At 41.6% G+C, this 26,206-nt stretch overlaps 2 protein-coding genes across 6 annotated transcripts in view; both read left to right on the plus strand.

Moving 5' to 3' along the window:
* Positions 1-26,206, plus strand: part of Gbf1 (golgi brefeldin A resistant guanine nucleotide exchange factor 1) — a 133,371-nt gene that overhangs the window by 73,288 nt on the left and 33,877 nt on the right. For all 5 annotated transcript variants that reach the window (XM_034501601.2, XM_076923237.1, XM_034501591.2 and 2 more), the window contains exons 4-7: positions 17,220-17,351; positions 23,094-23,212; positions 25,201-25,309; positions 25,787-25,847. In XM_034501601.2, coding sequence (XP_034357492.1) covers positions 17,220-17,351; positions 23,094-23,212; positions 25,201-25,309; positions 25,787-25,847 — 421 coding nt within the window. The remainder of the gene's footprint in view (positions 1-17,219; positions 17,352-23,093; positions 23,213-25,200; positions 25,310-25,786; positions 25,848-26,206) is intronic.
* On the plus strand, positions 19,208-19,679 carry LOC117708195 (large ribosomal subunit protein eL42-like). Its single transcript, XM_034501646.2, has one exon. The coding sequence runs from the start codon at positions 19,257-19,259 to the stop codon at positions 19,575-19,577; it is 321 nt and encodes a 106-aa protein (XP_034357537.1). The 5' UTR covers positions 19,208-19,256; the 3' UTR covers positions 19,578-19,679.

The following is a 26,206-nucleotide window of genomic DNA, read 5'->3' on the forward strand; positions in this document are numbered from 1 at the left end:
CTTTGGACACTAAGCAAGGATTTAGGCTAAGATGATTGTAACCTTTTTTTTTTTTTTATTGAATTATAGTAAGCAAGATTTTTTTTAATACATACGTCTGTGAAATTTAACAGTGGATTTGTGTAACTGCCTCTACAGACAGGACATAAAATAGTTTAATAGACTTTCTCTGCCTTCCCTTTATACTCACACGCTTCAGCCACTAATCTGTTGTCCTTTACATGGTTTTATCAATAAGCTCATATGAATGGAATCATGTTATACAATGTGTAATCTGAAACTGGCTTCATTCACTTACCCTGATGCCTTTGGGATTTACATGAGCTGCTGTGTGTCAATAGTTCATCCCTTTTTACTGCTGAGTAATAGTCCATTCTGTATATGTAGCATACTCTATCCACCCAACAAAGATGTGTGGGCTCTCCAGTTGACTACTAGAATTGCTGTGAACATTTGATGTGGGTTTGTATTTGAAACAGGGTCTTACCATGTAGCCCAGCCTAGATGGGATGAAACCTGATACCCTGCTGTTTTAGCACTCTTGAGTGCTGATAATACAAGCCTGCTCCACCATGCCTGGCATGGTTAGATGTTGTTGTTGTTGTAACTATGGCTGGTGTCAAACTTACTATGTAGCCAGAGATTAAATTGAACTTCCTTTTAAAAATTATAAACTTTATATGTACAGATATTTTGTCCATATATCCATGCACCATGTTCATGTAGTGTCCTTGGTATCCAGACGAGAGTGTCAGATCCCCTGGGACTGAAGTCACAGACAGTTGTGAGCTGTCATGTGGGTGCTGGAAATGCAATCTAGGGTCTCTAGTAGAGTTGCCAGTGAAGTCTCTTAACCACTGAGCAAGCAATAACCTCAGCCCCAGTTACCTTGAACGTATAATCCCCCTGCCTCTACCTCTTGAGGGAGTGTTAGGATTACAAGTGTGCAATACCACACTTGATTATGTGATACTGAGGATCAAACCCAGGGATGCAAATATTCTACCAATTGAGCTACATCCCCTATGTTTAATTTATGTGTTTCTCTGTGTGATATGTTTGTATAAGCATGTGTATTCATGTGTGTGAGCACATGTGTGTGGAGGCCAGAGGCTGACATCAGGTAAAGACAGCTTCAGTTGCTCTCTACCTTATATGTTAGGGCCGGTCTCTCAATGGAACGCAGAATTTGCTGATTTGGCTAGGCTAGCCAGCCAGCTTGGTCTGGGGCTCCCTTGTTGTTGACTCCTGAGTATTATAACTACAGGCAGAGACTTGCCTGACATCAGGAAGTGCTAATGTCCAAACTCAGGTCCTCACCCTTGCATAGGAAGTGTTTTACTAACTGAACCATCTCTTCATCCTCTGTATTTGTCTGTTCTTGGTTTTGTGTTTGTTTGTTTGTTTGTTTGTTTGTTTATTTTGAGACAGGGTCTTATAATGTAGCCCCAGTAGGCCTGGAATTTACTATATAGACTAAGCTGGTCCCAAACTTGAAGACATTTGCTTGCCTCTGCCTCCCAAGTCTTGTGATTAAAAGTGAGCACCACCACATCCAGCTGTTATTATTTTTGGCCAAGTTCAGTTTATGAATATTTACCTTTTTGGGGTTTTTTGTTTGTTTGTTTCAAAACAGAGTCTCACTATGTAGCTTTGGCTGACATGGAACTCACTATATAGACCAGGTGGTCTTGAACTCAGAGATGAAAGGCACAGATTATGTTTTGATTTTATATCTGAATTCACTTGACCTTTTCTCCTATCCCTTTTTCTTTTTCTGAAAGATTTATAGATGTGTAGTTTTTAACTTCTGATCTTTCAGTTGTTTTGAGACAGGATCTTGTCATGTAGTCTAGGCTGGCCTTAACCTGGCTATGTGGCCCATGCTTGACTGTGCTGCTTCTGTCTCCTGAGTGCTGGGATTATAGCCAGAAATCATCATGCTCAGTTCTTACCAAGATCTCTGCTGAACTGGTATTTATTGAAATGAAAGGTTTAAATATTTTGTGTTTCCAACATTTCTCATTGAGTTGTCTTTTTTTTTTATTGATGCAATATAATCTTTTTTATTAATCATTTTGTTTGATTATATTTCAAATGATATCCCCTTCCTGGTTACTCCTCCATAACCCCCTATCCCATTCCCTTTCTTCCTCCTCCCCTTTGCCTCTATGAGGGTGCTCCTCCACCCACTCATCCACTCTAGCATCTCCCTACACTGGGGCATCAAGCCTTCACAGGACAAGGGCCTCCCCTCCCAGTGATGTCAGATAAGGCCACCCTCTGCTACATAAGCAGCTGGAGCCATGTGTACTCTTTGGTTGGTAGTTTAGTCCCTAGGAGCTCTTGGTGGACCAGTTAGTTGATATTGTGCTTCCTATGGGGTTGCAATCCCCTTCAGCTCCTTCAGTCCTTACTTCCCCTAGCTCTTCCATTGGGGACCCCAGGCTCAGGCCAATGGTTGGCTGTGAGTATCTGCATCTGTATTGGTCAGATGCTGGTAGAACCTCTCAGGGAACAGCCATACCAGGCTCCTGTCAGCAAGTACTTCTTGGCATCAGCAATAGTTTGGGGGTTTGGTGTCTGCAGATAGGATGGAGCCCTACATGGGGTTGTCTCTGGATGGCCTTTCCTTCAGTCTCTGTTCCATGTTTTGTCCTTGTCTTTCCTTTGGACAGGAACATTACTGGGTTAAAAATTTTGAGATGGGTGGGTGGCCCCATCCCTCAACTGGGGGCCGTGCGTATCTTCTGGAGGTGGATTCTACAGAGTCTCACCATATAGTTCTGGATATCTTACAGGTGTTGAGACAAAAAAGTGTGCACTACCACACCTGGCTCTAAGTGCTTATTTTGGAGTAGTTAATTGTTAACATGTAGAAACAAGGTCGAGTTTTGTTATGTTGATCTCATATCCTGTCACCATGCTCAACTTGCTTATTTTGAAAGATATGGGGACATTTATATGTGGTGTGTGTGTGTGTGTGTGTGTGTGTGTGTGTGTGCGCGCGCGCTAAAGGAGTTTTATTTTAAATTATATTTTATTTACTTTTCTTGTTGCATAGGCCAGTAGTTTTAGATCTGTAAAAGTGGACAATTTGCTATTCTCACTTTTAGACTGAATGCATTCAGTATTTTACTCTAAAGTATAGCAACTATCAGTTTTTGTGGGTGTTAATTATGATGTATGGAGGTTATATTTTGTCAGATACCTTTCTTTATCAGTTGACATGATCATATATTTTTCTTCTTGAGGATGTTGATATGTTAAAATGATTTTCAGATACTGACTCCACCTTGCAGTCTCAGGATAGCCTCAGTTAGTCTTGGCATAGTGTTTTTGTGGAATATTGTTATATTGAATTAGCTAATCTTAAATGTAAGCTCCAAGTGACATTGAAAAGTCCTTGAAAGAAGCAAGAGTGATACTGTCCAGAGGCTTAGACGAGTCCTGGGAACATTCAGGAAGCTCTGGATATGCTTCTGAGGAATAATACAGGTTGTTATCAAATCAGAGATGAAGTAGTAGCCTTTAACACCACATTCCTCATCTGTCAAATGAAGTAGTTAAACTCTATGGCTGCTAAGATATGTTTGTTCCAGTATTTTAGTCTGTAAATCATGGCTTTGTAGGAACTTAGCCAGTAGAAAAATAAAAGGGCTAGATTTTATTTGTTTGGTTGGTTTTGGTTTTTCCAGACAGGGTTTCTCAGTGTACCTCTGGCAGTCCTAGAACTCACCTTGTAGACTCTGTTTCCCAAGTGCTGGGATTAAAGATGTGAACTGCTACCACCACCATCACCACCACCACTACCACTGGCAATTTTATTTTTTTTAATGAGCCCACCAGGACTCTTCACTGTCATCCATCTCCATCACTTTCTACAAGGAAAAGGAGAATCATGGTGTGTACAGTTAACTTCCCCAAAAGAGTTTTCCTGATATAAGTGGAGGTGTAAGTCCCAGACTCAGCACTGATGGCCAGAGGCACCTTCTGCCAGTGTTGTGCAAGGCAGGGCGTCTGGAAAGACTTTACTGATTTAAAGGTTACATCTTTGTACATGTGCAATTAATAGACAAATTAGAATGTCAACAGTTAATCTCAGTACAGTGTTTAGATGAACTTCCAAAGTAGAGCTTCTCAAAGTATTTGCTAGTGGTTTTGTCTTTATGTTTTTTGTCAATACATTACACCTGCAGAGTTTTATAAAACATAATAATATTAATTATGAAATTAAAATCATATTTTTAAAAATATAAACTTGGTTTGGTTTAAGACAGGATCTCCCTGTGTAGTTCAAAATACACGATCACGCCTTAGCTAGGTTTATAGATATAAACCATCATACCCAGCTTATTACTAAATGCTAAGCTGTCAAATTGTTAATAGCATCTCTCAATTTCTGTCTTTCTCATTGTTTCTTCCTTTCTCTCTCTCCTCTCTCTCTCTCTCTCTCTCTCTCTCTCTCTCTCTCTCTCTCTCTCTCTCTTTCTCTCTTTCTTTCTTTTTATTCTTTAATCTTTTCTTACAATCCAGACCTTATCCCCCTCCTGGTTTACCCTCCAGCTGTTCCACATCCCACACCTCTTCCCTCAACCCCTGTCTCCAAGAGGGTGTCCCCATCCCCCCACCCCATCCCACCAGACCTCCCCACTCCCTGGGACCCACGTCTCTTGATGGTTAGGGTCAGGTGCATCTTCTCTGACTGAGTCCAGACCTGGCAGTCCTCTGGTGTATGTGTGTTGGGGGCCCCATATCAGCTGGTATATGCTGCCTGGTTGGTGGCCCAGTGTCTGAGAGATCCCAGGGATCTAGGTTAATTGAGACTGCTGGTCTTCCTCTAGGGTCGCCCTCCTCCTCAGCTTCTTCCAGCTTTTCCCTAATTCAATCAGAGGGGTCCCCAGCTTCTGTCCATTGGTTGGATGTAAGTACCTGCATCTGACTCTTGAAAGATGCTTGTTGGGCCTTTCAGAGGGTGGTCATGATAGGTTCCTGTTTATAAGCACACCATAGCATCAGTAATAGTGTCAGTCCTTGGGGCCGCCCTCTGAGCTAGATCCTAATCTGGGCATGTCACTAGACCTCCTTTTCCCAAGCAATAGTTTTTAGCCTGTACTAGTTTATAATTTAGAAAAAAATATATTTTTCAATTGACATTCTAGAAAATATTCCAAATCCTAGAATATTATAGGAAATCTAAGCCCTAAAATATTTTACAAATGAGATAACTGGGATGAAGTAATTTGTATAATGGCACAAGCCAGTTAGTGTTAGAATTAAGACTAGAACAAGGATCTGTTAAAAGTCAGGGTAGGACTTAGCCTTAAGTTCTGCAACTTAGTAACTGTCTCACTTTGGTTATTTAACTTCTCTAAGTGTCTCATTTTATCAAATGAATGAATAAAGATAGGTGTGGTGGTGTAAGCCTTTAATTCTAGCACTCAGGAGGCAGAAGCAGATGGATCTCTGAATTAGGGACAAGCCTGGTCTACATAGTATATTCCAAGCCAGCCAAGGATCTATAATGAGACTATCAAAAGAAAACATTTCAAATTCATGGGGCTGGAAAGGGGGCTCAGTGGTTAAGAGCACTTGCTGCTCTTCCAGAGGACTCAAGTTTCCAAACATCCAAATCAGGCAGCTTAGAACAACCTGCATCTCTAGCTCCACAGGATCTGATACTTTCTTCTGTCCTCTGTAGGCATATATACATATACTCACATATAAACAAAAGCAAAAATATGTATTGTTTTAAATACATAAATATATACTGATTTAGGAAAGGTAGAAAAGGCTACTTTAAAAAAAAAAAGTTTTGTTTTTTCAAGACAGGATTTCTCTGTGTAGCTTTGACTGTCCTGGTGAGAGGCCAAACCTATTCCATCTTGGGACAGGTGTCCACCTTGAGAGAAACTTCACCCATAGTTGAACTCAGGCTGTACCCAAGTACTAGGAAGAACCCCTTAGCTTGTCCTGTCAATCAAAGATTAGTCTGGTTGTTTCTGAAATACTTTTAGACTGTGATTGTTCAGGGTTTTGCTTCAAAACACCCACCTGTCAGCCTACAGTAGTCATACAACTAGATACTTGCCAGGCTGAAACCCCCTTGTTTGCTCACCATTTCCTATAAAGCCTTGTCCCACTGAAAGTTCCAGGCTGCACCCTCCCGTTCTACTGCTTTAGAGACAGTTGTGTGGCCCAAGTTCGAGCTTGTAAATAAAGACCTTAGTGTGATTTCATGGGAGTTGGCTCCTTGGTGATCTTTTGGGGTTCATGAACACTTCCTGGCACAACATTGGAACTCACTCTGTAAATCAGGCTGGACTTGAACTTGGAGATCTGTATGTCTCTGCCTCCCAAGTGATGAGACTAAAGGCATGCACCACCACCATCCTGCTAATAGTAAATTTTTTATAAATTATTTATTTATTTTGGTTTTGGGGGGCAAGGTTTTTTGTTTTTTTGTTTTTTTGTTTTTTTGTTTTTTTTGTTTGTTTTTTTTTGTTGTTGTTGTTGTTGTTTTGTAGCCCTGAGTGACCTGGAACTAGTTCTGTAGATCTGCCTCCTGAGTGCTAGGATTAAAGGTATACACTACCACTGCCCAATTTTTTTTTTATATTTACTTAAATTAAACTTAAAAAATAAGCTATTTAACAGTGTTAAGAACTTTGGACTAGGACTCTAGGCCTAAAAACCCTAAATAATATCTTATTGTACTTATTGTACACTTTATTTCATGTATTTGCCCTGTATATACACAAGATGGGAAAATGGGTGCAAGTTGCCTATCATAGGGCTTAGTATGTAGTAGTATTTATAATAAATGTTAGCTGGTATTATTTACTTTTAATTAACTTTAATTTTGTGTTTGTTTATTATTTTGTTATATAGGGTTTTACTATGCAGTTCATCCTGGCCCTGAGCTCTCCATATTCTCATGTCTCATCCAGAGCCCTGGAATTTCAGACTTCTAGATCTTAAAAGGAATAGAAGTTAAAGATAAATTTCAAGATACCAGATAACTTGTGACTCTTTTAATTCCTATCCATTCCAAAATATACATATATGAGAGAGAAAGGAGCTGGGTTTTGGTTTCTTTTTGAGATCATTAGTCTCAGGAGAATACTGGTTTCTCACTCCTTAGCAGGATTGTGTTTAATGTGAGTGCTGCATCCAGTACTTCCAGAGCTATTCATGGCACCTTCTTGATTGGACTGTTCATGGCTTTTTTAAAAGAAAGAAAGATAATAAGAACAGCCACTATTTAGTACCTTGTGTCATCGCCACACACCCTGTACCTACCCAGTAACCTATCTTTTTCTCTTTGTAATTTTCATTTTTGTAGATTAAAAATGAAACTCTAAAAGAATAAAGAGACATACAGTTAAGATCATAAAACTAATGAGTGTCCAAAGCTGGAGTCATATCCTGGTCCATCTGACTCCAAAAGCTATCTGTGCCACTTAGTCATTCAACTTACTGCCTCCTATGAAACTGCAGCAGAAAGAAAGGGCTCTGGTGATTCTCTCTCGAGATTGGCCTTCCTGAAGACTAGATTTACTTGGATATTTTTTAGAGTCCTTCAGAAGAAAAGTATCATGATGCTGTTCATAGTAGGCATATGGAATAATTTCACAACCAAGGAGATTATGTGACACCATAGAGGAGCAGCCAGAATTCCAGCCTTGGAAAGTTGCAACATTAAGGCACAAACAGTCCAGTAAACAAAGAGTGCAGATTAGGTGTAGGGTTCTCTGAAAGTGACTGGTGCTTGTTCTTGGATTGGAGAAACAGTTTTAAGGAGGGAAATACAAGTCCTGCTAGTGAAAGAAGTTGTGGGGTTCTCTTAAAATCAACTACAAGTTCAATTTCTGACTAGTCAAGGCCACAAATTGTAGAGTCTCAAAGGTCATATTAACCCAAGGCAGAAGGCAAACTTCTTGAGGTAACTTACTATATTATCCTTATAACTTGTTCAACACTACTGAACAGGAAGCTTGACTACCTGTATTAGGATATTAAAACAAAGAAGTCACACTTTGCTCCTAGTATAAATCTGAGAATCTGCCCATGTCCACCAACTCTCCTGTCTTCTCAAATAATGGGTGACCTGACCAAAGTGGAGATGAATCTGACACTGTTTTCTCAGGTCAGAGCCTTCATGTAGCTTCAAGCATTGCCTTTTGACAAAAGAGGACACTTCTAGCCTGCTCTCCTAGTGCACCCTCCCAGGAAGGGGGTTCTTAGCTGCAGTAGCCTTTTCTCATTTGGCCAGCATTGGGCTGACACATTCCTAAACCAAAATGCACGCATAAGCTGCTTTCCCTGGTCGTGAAGCTCTTCACTCCTGAGTGACTCTTATCAGGGGCAGTTGGGCATTCTCAATTGGATTACGCTGACAAGGAAAAAGGCCTGGGGTATGTTATTTCAACACCATTTAGCTTCAGAAATGCCTGTCTCCAGCCTTTTGCCCTCAGAGTCTACTTCTCTCTCCTTGCTTTCTATAGGGTCATCAGCCTGCATCGTAGTTCTTCATCCTGCACATATTGACCTAGGTTTCTAGAGGCCTAATCATTCACAAGATGGATCACATTGAAGAAACCTGTAAATCATCCCATGATAGAAACTGAAGGGTTTTTCAAGAGTGAAGATAAACCAGGTAGTGGTGGTACATGCTGGTTTTCTATGAATTTGAAGCCAGCCTATCAACAGAGCTAGTTCCAGGACAGCCAGGGCTACATAGAGAAATCTTGTTTCAAAAAGCCAAAAATTTAAAAAGGAGAGAGAGAGAGAGAGAGACCGACCGACCGACCACATGTGATGGTGTATGTCTGTATCCCAGCACTCAGAAGGGAGTCCAGACTACAGAGGGCTACATGAAGAAACTCTCTCAAAAAACATGTAATGGTTAATTTTTTTTATTAAATTAAAATTTTAAAGAAGATTTCAGGCTGGAAAGATGGCTCAATAGTTAAGAGCATGAGCATCAGGCACACGTGGAGCACAGCTATGCATGCAGACAAATATGCCTGTAAAATGGAAATAAATCTTTTAACAAAAGAATTAAAAGAAAGGCAAGTTAGGGGCTTGTCCTCAGACCTACAGGCATCTGTGCATGCACACACACATATACACATGCAAGCTCATGCACACAAAATAAGTGAATAAATTAATTTTTCAAATAAAAATTTTAAAGATTTATGTGTATGTATTTGCTTGGGTATAAATGCCACCTGTGTGCAGGTACCCATAGAGGCCAGAAGAGGACGTCAGAACCCCTGGGATGGAGTTAAATCTCTCAAGCCTCCAAGACAAATTTATTTATAAAGTAAAAATAAAAATATTTTAGAAAGTATTCACTTTTTAGTTTGTCAACTGACAAAACTTGGGTTTTGTTTTTTAAACATTTTTGTTACTTTAGAAATTCTCTGTTTTAGTTTAATATAATTTGTTAATTGATTGGTCCTGGGGATTGAAGCCAGGACCTTGCAGGTATTAGGCAACGGCTCTACCACTAAGCTACATCACCAGCCTTAACTCACTCATTGTTGAGATAGGCTCTCACTAAATTCCTCCAGCTGATCTTGAACTCTTATCTGTAGCTCAATCAGGCTTTGAATTTACAAACTTCCTGCCTGCATCTCTTAAGTAACTGAGATTACAGGCAAGAGCCACCTCCAATCTGGTTGCATGGATAGACTCTGATTAAACACAAGTGATCCCCCAACTTGCACATTTAAGGATTAATGTCCAAAAGTCTGAGAATTAGAAGTCATAAATTTACATTTCATTCCAACTATCATTGATAATTTGCAGGCCATGTTCACGAGTACCCAGAAATGATAGAGTCAGAAATGACATAAAAACTCATTCTTCGTAGATATCTGCCACAAAACGTTTCAAGATAACCAGTGAAGAAAAGGCCTCTTTTTTTTTTTTTTTATGCTAAGATATTTCAATTGTTGGGTGCTGAAAATTCTCAAAATAATTCTAAGTTTTTTTGGGGGGGTGGGGTGGGGTGGGTGTACTTCAACTCAGCATTTAGAATAAAAATATTCTGTGTTCTCCCATAGAGGGCCTACCAGCATTATTTCTAAAACGTACAAAGCTTCAGTCTTCTCCAATTCTTACAGATTTTCTTCCTTCATCCTTAAGGTAGACTAGGGGTCTAGCTTCACCTCTAGTTCTTCATGAGGAGACATCAGGTTTTCCTGTCTCAGAGAGCATGTTGGTTGGCAAGTTTCAAGGAGGACAATGACCGAAACTGGGATGGGGTTGGTGTTTCCACAGATCTTGGTTCTGCTTATTCCTGTTTTTTTTTTTTTTAATTGGATATTTTATTTATTTACAGTACAGATGTCATCCCCTTTCCCCATTTCTCCTCCCTAGAATCCCCTATCCTATACCCCCTCTTCCTTTATGCTTTTATACCATTTTGATTACATGCATGTAATAAGGTCAGTTATAGATTGAGGGTCTAGCAATACAATAGATGCAAATAGTCGAGGAACAAGCAATACAATAAACACAAATAGTCAAAGAAAAATCAAGGCATTAAACCCGAGTTACATGAACACTCCTGTGATCACTGTTTCTAAAGGCTTATCAGGATGACCAAACTGAGCCTACATCCCTATCCTAGCCCAAGGTCATTTTCATGTCTGAAGCCTATTTCCTTGTTCTAGTCTAAAATTTAGAATCCTGTCTGAAATTACTTCTTTGTTCTGGCCTAATATTTAGATTCCTGCCTGAGATTACTTCTTTGGTGTAGCCTACAATTTAGACTACTACCTGAAATTACTTCTTTGTTCTAGTCTAATGTCAGATTTCTGCATGAAGCCTACTTCCTTGTCATTGGCCAATGTCATATTCCTGTCAAGCAGCCCCTTTCCTTGTCCTTGGCCCATGTCAGCTTCTTGCCAAGCAGCCCCAAAGGCTCTCCACCTCTCCCCATTTTTATTTTGTTAACAACACTGAGCCTGTCTTAGGTCATTCTGACAAGAATACTTTCCTTACCCTTCATGGAATATGCATTATCAAGGGCAATGTACTTCTTCTGTCTTAGGTTGGTAAGGCTCTGTGCAGAATCTTACCCATCCTTGGCAAAGTCTGTTAATTTAATAACTTTGTCTTTGTGTCTGTTTTCAGGGTTAAGCCATGTACTTTGTCTGCCAACATGTTGATGTTGTTAAAGATAAGCTTTAACACAATGGGCAGGAATAAAAGTATTCCCAGGATAAGAAGGGCTAGCCTGATCAAGCTATGTATGCCATTCCTGAGGTTTGTCCAAAATGGAAATACTGAGCTCAGGCCATGGATAATTTTATCGGGATTATCTGCAGCATCAAAGGTCAACAGAGCAGCATTCTTTAAATTCATTATCTCATTATGCAAAGTTGACACACCCAGAGAGGTGTTAGGATTATGCCAAATATCCTATAGGTATCTTTAAACGAAAAGGCCTCTTGTATGTGCTCTCTGGCTGAACCACTTTGTCAGACAAAGGGTCCGCCTCTTTCTGTCCTTGCAGCATAACTTTGCCTATGGGGGAGATTAGAGGATGTGAAACACAATCCAACCACACATGAGCCAATAATGGACTGCTTTTGGTAAACCTCTGTGCCTGAGGTACTTGCACTGTTTTCTGCAGTTAAGTAGGATTACCCTGTCCTGCTTGAGATCACATTTAACTTCCTCTTTAAAAAGATAAAGCATGCTGGAGATGACTCTGTGGTTAGGAGTACTTGTTTCTCTTGCAGCAGACCCAGGTTCAGTCTCCATAACCCACATAGTAGATCAAAGCCATCTGTAATTCCAGTGACAGGGGATCTGATACCCTCTCAGACTTCTGAGGGCACCAGGCTCACACATGGTGTGCAGTCATACATGTAGCCAAAATGTGTATACCTAAAAATGAGATTAACCTTGAAAAATTAAAAAGATAAGACCTTAGGGGTAGGGCACACAAGGAAAATACTTTACTGTCTGTCAGTACAATGCATGAATCCTTGTTGGGACAGCAATAAAGGTTGGCTCACTGAGGTCATCCCTGCTGATGACGAGGGTAGCTACTACTTAGAGGTGCTACCTGTCACTTCATGCAAGTCCTATTCCATTGACTGGGAAGAGAACTTCAGTGCCTCTGACTTCAACAGTAAACTACATGGGTTATTAAATATTTTCAAGGTAATTGTGGTGCTGTATATTCTGTAATCTGAGCTTCAGGAGGTTGAAAAAGAAGGATTCATTGAGTCCAGGAGTTTGAGACCAGCCTGGGCAACATTAGTGAGACAGGTCATACTTAGATCATTTTATTATCTCAGTAACTCTAAGAAACAATACCACCATGTCCATTTTTCACTAATAAGGAAGTGAAGTCTTCCATAGATTGAGATACCCAAGGTCATACAATAAAAGGAAAACAGAATTTGAATGTAGATCTTGTTAACTCCAAAGCCAGGGTGCATAAACTCTGCATTATATTCTTCAAAGGTATATCGAGCTATTTCTTTTTCTTTAAGAAGTAATTTTTAAATGATTTATTTTTATTTAATACACATTGATGTATTGCCTCCTTGTCTGACTGTGTTTGGGTGCCAGATCCCTTGAAACTGGAGTTACAGACAATTGTGACCTTCTTTGTGGATGCTGGGAATTGAACCCGGATCCCCTGGAAGAACAGGCAGTGCTCCTAACTGCGGAGCTATCTCTCCAGCCCCAGTACCAAGTTATTTGTATAAGGTGACTATGACTAAAATGACAAATAAAGTTTTATAGCTCACCTATCCTAGGATTTAGTTTCTTCAGTTCATCTTCTCCTACCAGTGGCTCTACAGTTATTGATTGGAATACTGCCCTCTAAATTAAGCCTTAGGTTTGTCCAGGTTCACTCCTAATCCAGGAGGGAAAGCAAGGCCCCTTTAACAAGGCCAACAGTCTAAATGAGGCCCATAGGGACTGTCCTCAAATATCAGCTTGAGGACAGACTGAGCCATCTCCCTCCCTGGAGCACAAGCTTGATGTGTGAGCTTGAAACAGTAGGGTTTTGGGTTTTTTTTTTTTTTTCCTAGAGGGAACCGGTGAGCAATCCGTCTGTAACACAAGGCAAGCTAAAGCTGCTGTAGTCCTTACTCTGCATGCACTATTACCACCAAGCCCAGACTCAAGCAGGCAGTTTCAAAGCCCAGGAGAAATTAAAAACTTGTGTTGTCCTACTTTATAGCATACTGGTGTACCCCAGCTTTATGCAGCTGTTGTACTTGGAGCAGCTTTTTCAATCAAAATTCCTCTTACCTAGTAAAAAGTTTCATTCTTCGGTATCAGCAAGAAGAAAAGAGACTTTCTAAGTTTATTATCAATTACTACCCTGTCAGGTATCTACAGAGGACTTAAATAGGAAATTCAAAAAGAAAACTCCAAACTGATATTAGCAAAATCTCTAGCTAATGAGCCTGAGAGGTCAGTAGCCAAAGCAAAAAGAACTGGAGTATCAGGACTGCTAAGCAACCTTTCTACATCCCTTAAGCATGAAAAACCCCACTTACTCCCTTCTCTTCAACAACCAGAAACGTTATTGCAGCATCATGAGTTCCTACTGCTACCAATACTGAACAGTCTTGAGTGCTTCTGCTACCCTCATGTAAGACCTTTGGGATAAAGGGACATTTCCATTTTACCTATGGGGACACAAAAACAGCAAAACTGTAATGCGTGAGCTGACACGTGTCTGTGGGGAAGTAGTAAACATAGCCCATGAGAGCAGCAGCCCTTTGAATAGTCACATGTTACTCTGAAAAGTGCTCAGAAAACTTCCAAGACGGCTGAACCTGAATATACAGTCTTGAAAGGTTTGGGGAACATTGCCATGTGAAACAAGGAGCAATAGCTAGGCTGCCAGCACATGTCCCATCAACTGTGTCCATCTGACTGTCTGTAGTACAGAGCTGCATCTCTCTGGTAATGTTGCATTCCAGCCCAAAGTGTACTGTTAATATTTTTGACAGCTACATGCAACAGATAATGACTTTTTAAGAAAATTCTTTATGTTTGGGCCTAGAGAGGTGGCTCGTGGGAAAGAGCTCTTGTCTCTCTTGCAGAGGACCTAGTTCTGTTCCTAGCACCCACATAAGTGGCTCACAACCATTCCTAACTCCAGTTTCAAGGGACCTGATACCTGCTTCTTAACCTCCACACACGCTAGGCATGTACATGGTGCACATACATACACAGGCAAAATACTCATATAATAAAATAAATCCAAAAAATATTAAAAAGTGTTTTAGTTCCAGTTTGCTTAATGAGACCCTTTCTCACACAAAACAAACCAAACAAAAACAGACAAAAGAGAGCCAGATATGGTTTCACAGCCCTGTCATTCTAGCACTTAGGAGTTAGAAACAGGAGGATAAGGAGGAGTTCAAGGATAGTCTAGGCTACATAAAATCTTGTTGGCGGGGGTGGGGGGATCTAAAAATGCCTAAGGTTCAATAAAGTGACTCTAAGCATCACACCAAAATATCATCCATAAAATAAATATTGACAATTGGGTTTCATGGGATAGTAGTGGTACACTCCTTTAACTTCCAACAACTCAGAAGGTGATTTGGAGGCTAGATTAGTCTACAGAGTGAATTCTAGAATAGTCAGTGTTATATAAAGAAACTCTGTTCAAAATAAATAAATAAAAAGAAAATATGTCTGCTGTATAGGTATGTAAAGAATGGAAATAATTGTATCATCAATAAAGACTGAAATTCAGATAAGAAGTCTCTCAGCCATGGTGCTCAGCCTTTCCAACACCTCAACCCTTTCACACAGTTAAGTTCCTCATGCTGTGCTGACCCCAACCACAGTCATTTTCTGTTACTTTATAACTGTAATTTCGCTACCATTATGAATTGTAATATAAATATCTGTGTTTTCTAATGGTCTTATGCAACCCCTGTGAAAGGGTTGTTCTACCTGTAAAGGGGTCACGACCTACAGGCTGAGAACCATTGCTCTAAATGGGCAGGTGGTAGTAAACTGGAGAACCTGATGTCCTTCAGCCAGCGGATGAATAAAGAAACTAGAACATACATGGAGGATAGAATAATACTCAGCAGTAAATAGGAACAAACCACTGATATGCAGCAGCTGGAGTAAGTATCTCATGTATACCAAACATGGTCATGTTTTAGATTACTGACAGACCAAGGTAAACATGGTACATTTGTGTTTCTAAAGCAGCAAGAGAAGATGGTTTTAATTTGTGTGTGTGTGGTCACCTGTGCATGCAGATGTGCATACCACGCGTCAGACATCTTCCTCCATTGCTGTCTACCTTATTTTTGGGGATGGAGTTTCTCATTGAACCTGAAATTCAATTTTCAGCTGGGCAGGCTGGCCAGTGAGCCCTGTGTCTGTTCTTCCCACTGGAGGTAGAGGCTTTTACCCAGGTGCTAGGCTCTGAATTCAGGTCCTTCTACTTATGCAGCAAGCGCCTTAGTCAGCCATTCCCTCCCCCCTCCCCACCCTCCCCTTGTCTAAGTGTACATTTTAAACGAACCTTTAGAAAGTGCTCTATATTCCACTCTTCCTACCTTAACGGCTGTTAACATACGTGTGCATGCTTATACACACATTTCTCTTTAGTTTTTTTCTGTAAGTCATCTATCTCTAGGTGGGCCCAATGGGGAATGAGAAGCAGGTTTTGTACAGCTGATGTGATCACTGTACAGACAGCCTTGGAAAATACTACCCAATCTGCCAGTTAATTAAAGCGTTAATCTGGGAAGCAGCCGGCCCAGAAAATGTTTACTCAGAGAGGAGGAAAGGTAGGGACTGAGTAGGGAGTGCCCTGTATTTATTTGCTTGAAAATGAAGGTTCATAAGGATGATCGATTGTGTGCACTCACACACACACACACACACACACACACACACACACACACACACACACCTACTGTCCCTCCCTTCAGTCTCTAAGGTGGGATAGCCTTGATCATATTCCTAAAAGATTTTGGCCTATTTGAGAAAACTAAAAGGACTCTGAAAGATCAAACCTCAGAAAAGTAGAAAGAAGTGAATTTAACCCTCAGCAAAGTCAGGTAGGCAGGACATCCAGAGTAGTGTGTCTTGACCTGGACTGAAATCTGCTACAGAAGAAATATGTGCTGGCAATGAGATACGGTAGATGTGTGGTTTGGGAACTGTAGAACCATGTAGATCCCAACTCTGCTTATTGTGTGATTTACGGTCAGTCATTACCTTATCTAAACCATATTTTTCTCAAAGATGCTTCTTCATCTCTGGACAGTTAGCTGCCTTTGTGCTCTGGGAAAGAAGGAAGGAAGGAAAGAAAATAAGGGAAGGAGGGAGGGAGGGAGGGAGAGAGGGAGGGAGGGAGGGAAGGAGGAAGGGAAGAAGTAGTTAGGACTTTCCAAGATTACAAACTGTCACTGTGACTGGAGGCTGCTCAGCCTTTTGCTCATTTCAGGGTTCCTTTTCATCAGGGAACTGAAACCAGGTTTCCTCTCTCCCAGGAATTTCTTTAGTTATATTAACTGTAACAAGGTAACACTCACCTGTGTATCACTGAAGAATTGATGAAATGAGTGGAGAAAATTAACTCATGCTGTTTGGTTATATTAAATAAGTATTGATAGTTCCTTTTCTTTTTTGTTTTTATTTGTGTCTTGAAACTATGTATGTATGTACTGCTATGTAGCCTTGGGTGGCCTGGAACTGCTGTATAGACAAGGCTCCCTTCAAACGTGTAGTGATTTTCCTACTTCTGCCTCCTGAAAACTGGAATTAGAATATGAACTGTCACACCCGGTGCCCAGCTGTTGTTAATTTTGATTGTGCTCAAAGACTGAGAGTGTGGCTCATCGGAAGAATAGCTGTATACACAGTGTCCTGGACTCAGTCTCACGCATAGACACAGCAGTAATGAAACAATATTCTTTGTGACAGAAAACTCACCATTTTAATAATCTTATTGTTAACTTTTTAAATGTTCTTTTTAAAAAATATTAATCTTTTAGAGCTAAATCCTAAACCTTTTATAGATAAAATGGTTAGTGTCAGGAACTTAATTCAAGGTATTTTAGGGGGAAGAAGGTTGACCCAAACAAAAAGACCTCTTCATTCAACAGACAAAAATGACCTTTTGCCAGGATTAACTTTTGTTAGTGTCTTTTCATTTTTTGATTTGTGTTTGTTTGTTTTACTTGCAGAACTCTCAGAGATTGAGCCAAATGTATTCCTTCGTCCATTTCTGGAAGTCATTCGCTCTGAAGACACCACTGGTCCTATCACCGGCCTGGCCCTCACCTCTGTCAACAAGTTCCTGTCCTACGCACTCATAGGTAAGCGCTTAGGCTTGGTGGACTCTGCAACACTTCATTTTCTGCTGCACAGGCCTGAAACCAACTGGTTTTCCAAGTTGTCCCTTTTCTAGTAGAGACATAGGCTTACTTACTCTTCATCATGCTAACTGACTAGGTTGTCCATGGAGGGGGAGAAGAGAGGAGAGAGTGCCTGGGACTCTAGTTTCCACCACACTTTGGAGAGTTAAGAGTGTGGTGCCCTTGTAGTCTTAGTTTGCTTTTTTTGTAAATTACTTTTATGTATTTGTATACAAAGGAGTGAGCATGTTTTTAAAATTACACACAACAGGGAAGCAGGGAGAGAGGACATGCATACAGAAAGGTATCCACATGGGGATCAGAGGACAATTTGTGGTATAGGTTTTCTTCCACCATCATGTGTGTCCCAAGAATAAAACTCAGCCATTAGGCTTGACAGCAAGTTCCTTTACACACTGTTCCCTCCCTTTGGCTGGTTTGCCTTATTTTCCAATTTGTGGTTATTGGTCTATTCATTTTATTGTATGTGTATGTGTGTGTACCTGAGTGTATGTACATGCATGCAGGTGCACACAAAGGCCAGAGAGGGTGTCGGATTCTCCTGACACTGTAGTTGCAGGCATTCATGAGCAGCCCCGTCTAGGTGCTGGGAACTGAACCTGAGTTTTCTAGAAGAGCAGAGTATTCTTAACTGATGAGCCATCTCTCCAGCCTGATTATCCCTTTTTTTATTTTTAAATGGGAGGGAGGGGATTTGTACTACATATTTTCTGTATTTTACTTAATAGTGTTTATTTGATGTACACATAGAGTTATAGAGTTGATTTATTCTTTTCATTGTAGAAAAACACACATATGCACATATATAATTTTACCTTTTAACCTTTTTTTTTTTTGAAGACAGAGTCTTATGTAGCAATAGGGTAGCCCCAGATTCATTATGTAGAAAGGACACTGTGATTTTTAGGACTTCCTGCCATTACCCTCCCATACTGGGATAATGGCCCTTTTGCTCCCACATCCAGTTTTATAAAGTGTTACAATCAAAACAGTGGCTTCATGCATTCTAGGCAAGCAGTCTATATCCACAGCCCCAGTTAATCAAATTGAAGTAAATAATTCAATAGTTTTAGTTATGTTCACAGCATTGTACAACTATTTCTAAGAAATATTTCTCAAACTTCTTCATGCCTCAAACAGAAACTTTAATTATGAAATAATTTCTTATTTCTCCTCCTCATTCATCCTTGACATAATGGTGTTTTTTATTTAATATTTACCTTATTATCTTTTTGAACTCATTATACATAAGCTGAAATAAACATCTGTGTTCCTATGGCCTTATTTACTAATTTTATCTCTGTGTGAAGTATTATAAATGCTACATTTTGTAGATCACTCCCCAGTGGGTTAGAGCACTGATGTCCCTGCCAGGAACGCTCTGGCATTTCCTTTTCCCCTTGCCATCTCAGCCCTGGGTATTACCAGTTTTCTGTTTTGTGTGTGTGCCACTTTGGTGGGGAAAATCTGTATGTTGTTTTATTTCCTTGAGGTTGAAGCATTGAGTTTCTTTGTCTCTCTTTTGGATTTGTTTTAACAGTTGTAAAGCTCTTTGTATAGTAGGGTTAAGAGGCCATTATTGTAAAGTCTTGTTCTCAGTCTCTACCTGTTTTGCACCCAGTCTAGAGTGGATCTCTGATTTTTTTCCAATAGTAGGGCTTGAACCTAGGTTCTTATACCTGCTAAGCAAGGACTCCACCCCTGAGTTGTGTCTCCCTCGGTCAATTTGTGTAAGATATGCATTTCGGTTCCTTTTCTTAGTTGATCTTGTCACTTAGAATTTAAAATTTTCCCCCTATTACAAACCCATGTGGCTCTTTCTGAGCTGATAGCGCTCCTGCAAACATGGTGAACGTCCCTAAGACCCGCCGGACATTCTGCAAGAAATGTGGGAAGCACCAGCCCCACAAGGTGACCCAGTACAAGAAGGGCAAGGATTCTTTGTATGCCCAGGGAAAGCGGCGTTATGACAGGAAACAGAGTGGCTATGGTGGGCAGACTAAGCCTATTTTCTGCAAAAAGGCTAAAACTACAAAGAAGATCGTGCTGCGACTGGAGTGCGTGGAGTCCAACTGCAGATCCAAGAGGATGCTGGCGATTAAGAGGTGCAAGCATTTTGAATTGGGAGGCAACAAGAAGAGAAAGGGCCAAGTGATCCAGTTCTAAGCCGATTTTTGTTATGAAGACAATAAAATCGTGACCTTTTACCCTCTTTGTCTTTGGGGAGGGAATAATAAAGCTTTCAGAAATTAAAAAAAAAAAAAAAAACATGTGAAAAAGTGAAAAGCAAAGAAACAGGCAGCTGTGTTTCTTTCAGAATGGAGAGACAAGGTGGGATGAGGCTCGGGCTCGAGCCAGCCAGAAGCATGTGAATGGCCTTTAAGTTCAGGACAAGAAAACTTTATCTTTTCTAGAAAATTGGATTTGCCTAGCTAATGCATTCAGGATTCTGAGCCTTGGGTGTCAACCAGGTTTTGAGGTAAGGTCTCATCCTCTCCAGGCACATGCGCCTCAGCTTCATTCCTTCCCTGCAAGAAAGCCATCAGGCCCAGGAGCTGCCAGCCTTGACCTGAGCACCACCTGCAGGTCACATCTCTTCACAGCCTCCAGCAGCTGCCCTTCTGGGTCTCTCTCTTTGATCTTTTCTCCTTCCTCTGTCCCCTTCCTGGACTTGGCAAAGAGGCTGGTCATTGGAGACCTCAGGCCAGCTGGTCAATGGAGTTTCCTGTGGTAGGAAAGGAGAATGTTGGAAGGGATGATCACTATAGTCATGTACAAGAGCCATAAAGCAAAAACACCAAGGCTGGCAAGTCTCTCTGAAGCTGGCTACCAAGTAACTAGAGGATGAGGACCTGAAGGAGTCTGGCAAGATACAAGGTCTAATGAGTTCAAGCCAAGGAATCCTTCATTTCTGCAACCTCCTCACAGAAACCACCCATTGCCCTCTGGGTCCTGCAGCCCAAGGCTTCTGAGATTATTTTCTGCTCCACAGACTGGCCTTTAGTTTGGTTCCATGCACCTGCCAGGTCAGAGTTGTAGCACTGACTGTCCAGCTTCCTGGCAGGCTCCACCTGTGATTCTAAGGACCTGTCACTATTACCTACCTTCTTGGAAAATGGACTTTGCTACTTTGTTCAAGGTGAAGTAATGAGAATACAAAAAAGATCAAAAGAATTTAAACCACTTTATCAAGAAATTACTGAAAGAGAGGAAGAAATAGACTCCCAGGAGCCTTGAGATATGATCAAGACTGCTATTAACTGAACTCTGACATGCCATTCAACCCTAAGAAAGACCTAGCTTTCCTGTGGCCCTGAAGGCCTAAATAAGGACTTTCAAGCAGGACTGCAAGAATGTTTAGGCAGGGGCCGTAAAGAATGGGATTTTCCCTGCTGATTGAGGGAGCCGGGAGGATGCTAGGAGGGGACTGGATCACCACGTAGCCTCTGAGTCCTCAAACTCCTTCCCTTTTATATGTTTATAGCATGTTTATAGAAGCCCTTTGGTACTTAGAAGAGGGGTGCTGCAAGTAGGACAGAGTCTTGGACATGTCAGAGACTAATGCCAAGATGACAGAAGAGAAAAAGAAAGCAAAAGATACAGTTAATGAAAGTCTTCTGGCTCATTGTTGCAAGAGAAATGCTCAGGTTTCTTGGCAATCCCCCAAGCTTTAGGCTCAGGAACTCTGTTAATTTCAGGTACCAAAAAAGGGAAAATTTCCAGGTGTGTGGCACACACCTTTAAAGTCCAGCACTCTAGAGCAGAGACAGAGGGACCTGTGAATTCAAGGTTAGCCTGGTCTAGTGAGTTTCAGGCAAGCCAGGGCTACATAGTGAAACCTTGTCTCACAAATGAAGAAAAAGGAGAGAGGGGTGGCAAGGTCTGTGTCCTGACTCCTACAACTCCGGTCAGGAGGGCTCTTGCTCTCCATGCTCCCTCAGCCTCCCACCGCCGGAGCTTCATCGTGTGCTGCCTTTCCTCCTTCATTATGTTCGTGAGCTCACTGTTCCGGACTAAGCAGTGTTGCTGGAGGCAGCTTCTTAGCCTGCTCCTTGTGGCCATTTGACACAAGGTTAGAAGCAGAGCTTATCCCTCCACAGGATTTGTTTACTGTCAGCTCTCACCTCCTTTCCACAGCTGAAATCCTGCCTGCTCCCAGGCCCCAGCCTCCAGTCCTGTTCAGTTTGTTTCTTTTTCTCTCCTACAGCCTGGTTAGTTAAAGAAGGGACAAGATTTTTTTTTTTTTAAACTGGGTGTGTTTGACACATGCTTTATAATCCCAGCACTTGAGAGGCAGAGGAAGGAGGATAAGAAATTCCAAACCACACTTAGTCTCATAGTGAGCTCAAGGCCAGCCTAGAATCCATCCTGTCTTAAAAAACAAAACTAACTAAATAGATGAAAACAAGTTATTTGGAGCAGGTGGCAAGGTCTTTCTATATTATAGTCCTGGTTGGCTTCAAACTCATATTTCTCCTGCCTCAGCCTGGCAAGTGCTAGGATTCCAGGCCTATGCCACTACATCCATTGCACCATACCAGTAAGGCCTTAGTACCATGATTCTTGCTGAGTGTTGTTTTAAATAAGAATGAATGTAAAGAACCTTGGATCTGCTGCAGTATGCCACCCGCGAGAGCAGCGAGCGCAGCGCTGCTAGCACAAACCATCTGTTTGCCCTCAGTCCCTTAGTTCAATTGCACCAGAACACAACCAGAACAACCAAAGAGAAGTCATATTAAAAGATGGGAAGAAAAAAACTGTAACCTTGGCATTCAAAGGTCTGGCTCTGCCTGCTCTCTGCTCCTATCTTAAGACCCTTCCACTACAAAATGAGTAGCTTACCAGTAGTGATTCCTCAAGTGTGTCCCTAGAGCAGCAGGATCTTAGAAATGCAGGTTCTTAGGCTCCACTGTATCCCTACAAAATCAAAGCTCCTAGGAGTTCAGCTGGTAAAGCATTTACCACACACACATGAGAACCTTGAGTTTGGAGCCCTAGCACCCAGTGAAGAGCTGAGCACTACAATTCCAGCTCTGGAGAGTTGAAGACAGGAGGGTCACTGCAGCTCGCTGGCTTCAGTCTAGCTGGATCACTGAGCTCCACGTTCAGGGAGAGACCCTGGCTCAAAAAATAGATACGGTGGAGAGTCACACACACACACACACACACACACACACACACACACACACACAGAGAGAGAGAGAGAGAGAGAGAGAGAGAGAGAGAGAGAGAACAGAAAAAGAAGCTTCTAGAAGTGAGCCAGGCTGTGTGTGTGTGCTTAATAAAAACAAACACTACAGGTAATTTTGATACATAGGAAGTGCTTTTTTGACACGGTGGAGGAAATTATTTTTTTTTCCTTTTGAGACAAGTTTTCTCTGTGTAACCCTGGCTGTTCTAGAACTTTCTCTGTAGACCATGATGGCCTTGAACTCACAGAGACCCACCTGCCTCTACCTCCCAAGTGCTGGGTTTAAAGAAGTTTACTACCACCACTAGTATTATGGGTAAAATTCTTAGGTTGCTAAAAAAACAAACAAACATAAAAACAAAACGAAATCAAAACAATAGGTTAGGAGACTCATGAAAAAGCCAGCGTCTTCTCTAAGCAATTTATAAATAGGCCATCTTCCCTTTCCTGTCTTCTTGACATAATTTAATCTGTCCCTTTTGCTGGAGCAGATCCAACTCATGAAGGCACAGCAGAGGGCATGGAGAACATGGCAGATGCTGTCACTCATGCCCGTTTTGTGGGCACTGATCCTGCCAGTGATGAAGTTGTCCTGATGAAAATCCTTCAGGTAAGTGGGAGGGAAGAACAATCAGGCTAATGGCCAAGGGCTGCTCTACTGGCTCTACTTCCCAGGCCTGCCAGCAGCAGCGTGAAGCTGCATTTTGATTCCACTGAGGCTTTAGAGACTGACTCTGTTTCCAAACAAGGAGCTCAGGTACCCAAAGGAAAAGCTTTTTCTAAGGAAAATAATTAAGAGCCTTAAATGAATTGGTATCAAATACCAGAAACCCTTAATACATCGTATGCCTCTGGTAGACTGTATCTGTGCCACCCATCTGTTAGGTCTGTGGGCTAGAGTTCCAGTGAGTTATGACTATGTGGAGCAAGAAAGGACTCCCAAGTTAGGCACATGGGAGTCTCTATCTTGAGTTTTTGGTTTTGGGGTGGGTTTTTTGTTGTTGTTGTTGTTGTTGTTGTTGTTGTTGTGAGTCAGGGTTTCTCTGTGTAGCCCTAACTGTCCAGGAACTCACTCTGTAAACCAGGCTGCCCTCAAACTAAGAAATCCACCTGCCTTTGCCTCCTGAGTGCTGGGATTAAAGGGAGCGCCACCACTGCCTACCTCTATTTTGTTTTTTTAACATAGGATTTCTCTGTGTAGCCCTGGCTGTCTGAGTTCTAGAACTCAATTTGTAGACCAGGCTAGCCTCAAATTCAAGATCTGCCTGCCTCTGCCTCTAGAGTGCTGGAATTAAAGGTGTGCACCATCACACTTGGCTTTTTTTTTTTTTTTTTTAATTTTTAAAATTTTTGTTTTTGTTTTTGTAGGGACAGGGTCTCATATAGCTAAGGAAGACCTTGAATTCTTATTCCTGTTTTGATCTCCCAAGTGCTGATATTACAAGCATGTGACACTTTACCTAGCTTTAAGATCAGCTTACTTCTTGCTAACTTAAAAAAAAAGAAAAAAAGAAAAGAAGGGCTGGAGAGATGGCTCAGCAGCTAAGAGCACTGACTGCTCTTCCAGAGGTCCTGAGTTCAATTCCCAGCACCCACATGGTGGCTCACAACCATCTGTAATGGGATCCGATGGCCTCTTCTGGTGTGTCTGAAGATAGCAATAGTGTAATTACGTATAATAAATAAATTTTTTTAAAAAAGAAAGAAAGGAAAGAAAGAAAGAGAGAGAGAAAGAGAGAGAAAGAGAAATAGAAACCTTGAAATTGGACATGGTCATGCATACTTGTAATTGGAGCTTGTAGGAGACTGCAGCAGAAAGACCACAAGTTGAGCCCAACCTGGACTAAATAGCATGATCTCATCTCAAACAAAACAGGAGGTAAGGAGAACCTCACCCCTAAGCTGGGCATGTGGCTCACTGGTAGAGCACTGGCCTAGCATATGTGAGTTTGATCTTCTGAGGAGATAGCTCAGTTAGTAAACTGTGTGCCTTACAGGCATGAAGACGAGTGTTAGATCCCCAATACTCATGTGAATCTCCAGGCACAGTGGTGAGTAGACACGGAATCCCAGAGAAGCATAGGCAAGAGGATCCTGGTATTGTTGATCAGCCAGTCTAGCCTAATAGATGAGCTCTAGGTCCCTGAGAGACCCAGCCTTGAGTGAAGTTGGTCCACATTTCTGATGTTGATACCCATGTATTAGTGTGTCCTCCACATCCCCAAACCACACATGAACATGCACATAACACAGGCATTGATGAGAAGAATAAGAAGTAGAAGAAGAGGAAGAGGAGGAAGAACAAGAAGAAGAGGGAGGAAGAGGAGGGGGAGGAGGAGGAAAAGAATTAAAAATGTACTTGCTAGGTCCATTTTGTTGTTATTTTGTTTGCTTAGTTGGTTGGTTGGTTTCTCAAGACAGGGTTTCTCTGTGTAGCCCTGGCTGTCCTAGAACTTGCTCTGTAGACAAGACTGGCTTCCAACTCAGAGATCCACCTGCCTCTGCTTTCCAAGGAGAGCTCAGCTCTCTAGGTGTGTTTTCAAATAAGCTTTACTCACCCTACTTTGTTTATCACTGTCTTCTCTTTCTTCCTTGTAGGTTCTCCGAACTCTGTTGCTAACCCCAGTGGGTACCCACTTAACAAATGAATCTGTATGTGAGATTATGCAGTCTTGCTTCCGGATTTGCTTTGAAATGAGGCTCAGTGGTAGGTGCTTGAATACTGGGTCTTTCATCTTCCTGGGGCAGGTGTATGAACATGTATACAGGATGCTGTCTCTGAAGCCCAGAGAAATGGGATTTATCCATCATCCACCTTGGGTAACCTTAGGGGGGTTGTTCTGAAGCTAGAATAGAGTTCTCAACCCAGTATTACAGGACAGGAGTTGGGATGAATCTTAGGCGGACTCACTTCGAGAACCAAATCTTCTCCTTTAGGGTTTCTGGGATTGACACCAATTGATAACCCAAGAAAACCCATCTAAGTGTGTCCCCTTTTTCCTGACTCCGTAGTACCACCTAGTGGTCTGGTAAAGTTATAGCTCCAGGCTGAGCTGGAGCTGGTTTTAATAAGTTTGGCATAATCCTTGGTAAACACAGTTTGGAGGGGAGTCTGCTCTGAGAGGTCTCCTGATAATAGCACAGCAAGTAATGACACCTGTGTTATTTGTTTTTGCCTGTGCAGAGTTATTGAGAAAATCCGCAGAGCACACTCTCGTAGACATGGTGCAGCTGCTCTTCACAAGGTAAACCTGCTGCTGTTTGCTTCTGCCCGGCTGCCCAGGCCTCTTGAGTCTGCCTGCTTCCACACAGCCACTTTAGGGACCTGGCCAACCCCACAACCACATCAGAGGCCACTGGGACTATAGATAGCAATAGTTCTCTGGGTCCAGGGTTACTGAGCAAGGGAGAAGGGAGAGAGAACTCCCGTGGCCTCAGAGAAGCAGAGGGTTATTTAATCTCTGCTTCCCAAACTTGTGTCTGTTTCTGTGCAGGTAGCATCGGGGAAAGGGAGTGTGGAGAAGATGCCAAATTAAGCAGGCTGGAACAGGTTGCTGAGCGCCCTAAACTTAGCCTGATTTCTGTACAAGAAGGCCAAGGCTAG

This window comes from Arvicanthis niloticus, chromosome 1 (assembly GCF_011762505.2).
Source record: "Arvicanthis niloticus isolate mArvNil1 chromosome 1, mArvNil1.pat.X, whole genome shotgun sequence".
Classification (NCBI taxonomy): Eukaryota; Metazoa; Chordata; class Mammalia; order Rodentia; family Muridae; genus Arvicanthis; species Arvicanthis niloticus.

Excerpts from the sequence above, each read along its gene's own strand:
- LOC117708195 (XM_034501646.2), top strand. The coding sequence starts at position 19,257 with ATGGTGAACGTCCCTAAGACCCGCCGGACATTCTGCAAGAAATGTGGG.